Source organism: Limulus polyphemus, unplaced genomic scaffold, assembly GCF_000517525.1.
Source record: "Limulus polyphemus unplaced genomic scaffold, Limulus_polyphemus-2.1.2 Scaffold1997, whole genome shotgun sequence".
NCBI classification, from domain to species: Eukaryota; Metazoa; Arthropoda; class Merostomata; order Xiphosura; family Limulidae; genus Limulus; species Limulus polyphemus.
In genome coordinates this window covers 25,275-26,315 of record NW_013667607.1, presented here as the reverse complement: position 1 = coordinate 26,315, position 1,041 = coordinate 25,275, and the positions used below count along the sequence as shown (strand labels likewise).

Here is a 1,041-nt window from a genome sequence, read left to right as displayed (position 1 = left end):
GTTCTGGTGAGAAAGAATGGACATTATTAACAACCACCAACAATCCAGTTTGTTCTGGTGAGAAAGAATGGACATTATTAACAACGACCAACAATACAGTTTGTTCTGGTGATACAGAATGGACATTGTTAACAACGACCAACAATCCAGTTTGTTCTGGTGATACAGAATGGACATTGTTAACAACGACCAACAATCCAGTTTGTTCTGGTGATACAGAATGGACATTGTTAACAACGACCAACAATCCAGTTTGTTCTGGTGATACAGAATGGACATTAGTTAACAACGACCAACAATACAGTTTGTTCTGGTGATACAGAATGGACATTGTTAACAACTACCAACAATCCAGTTTGTTCTGGTGATAATCAATGGACATTACTAACAACAACTAACAATTCAGTTTGTTCAGATTATGTATAACAACTGTAAAAAATAAAAAGACGTAAATATTTGGAATAATTTTCAGATTTCAGTTAACATTATTACAGAAAATTGGCTTTTCCTTTTCAGTAACCCCAAATTAAATTGTTTTAAACACCAAAAATTCAAACTTTTTAGGTTTTAGTAAAATTATTTACTGAGTTATAAAATGATACACTTAGTTTTTTTTTTCATATCATCAGATTTGGTAAAAGGGATAACATAAGAAAATACTTACTCAGAAGCTATAAAGGCATGTTCTTTAATAGTTTTGACTACATCAATAAACTTAATTTTGGTAGTAAGTGTATGACCATGATAAATATAAGGCATTCCTTCTGGACCATCCCAGCAGTCCACTGAAATATATAAATGTATATTTTGAACAATCATGAAACCTCTTAATACATAAAATAAAAATATTAAAATGCTTCAAATAAATATGCAACATACTTTTCATCTAATGAAGTACGTTAAACACTGCAAACTCATATCAATAAATTACTAAAATGTTTAATGAAGATAATTTTACTCTATTATACTTCACAGTAGTTGGAAAAAATATGTACTAAAGTTATGTTTTTAAGTTCATATTCAATTCCTGTAAAATCAGAG

At 29.7% G+C, this 1,041-nt stretch overlaps 1 protein-coding gene across 1 annotated transcript in view; it reads right to left on the bottom strand.

The window, feature by feature from the left end:
- The window catches only part of LOC106465601 (1-phosphatidylinositol 4,5-bisphosphate phosphodiesterase gamma-1-like), a 79,719-nt gene that overhangs the window by 54,174 nt on the left and 24,504 nt on the right, over positions 1–1,041 (bottom strand). Inside the window, exon 10 of the mRNA XM_022393529.1 lies at positions 665–785. Coding sequence (XP_022249237.1) covers positions 665–785 — 121 coding nt within the window. The remainder of the gene's footprint in view (positions 1–664; positions 786–1,041) is intronic.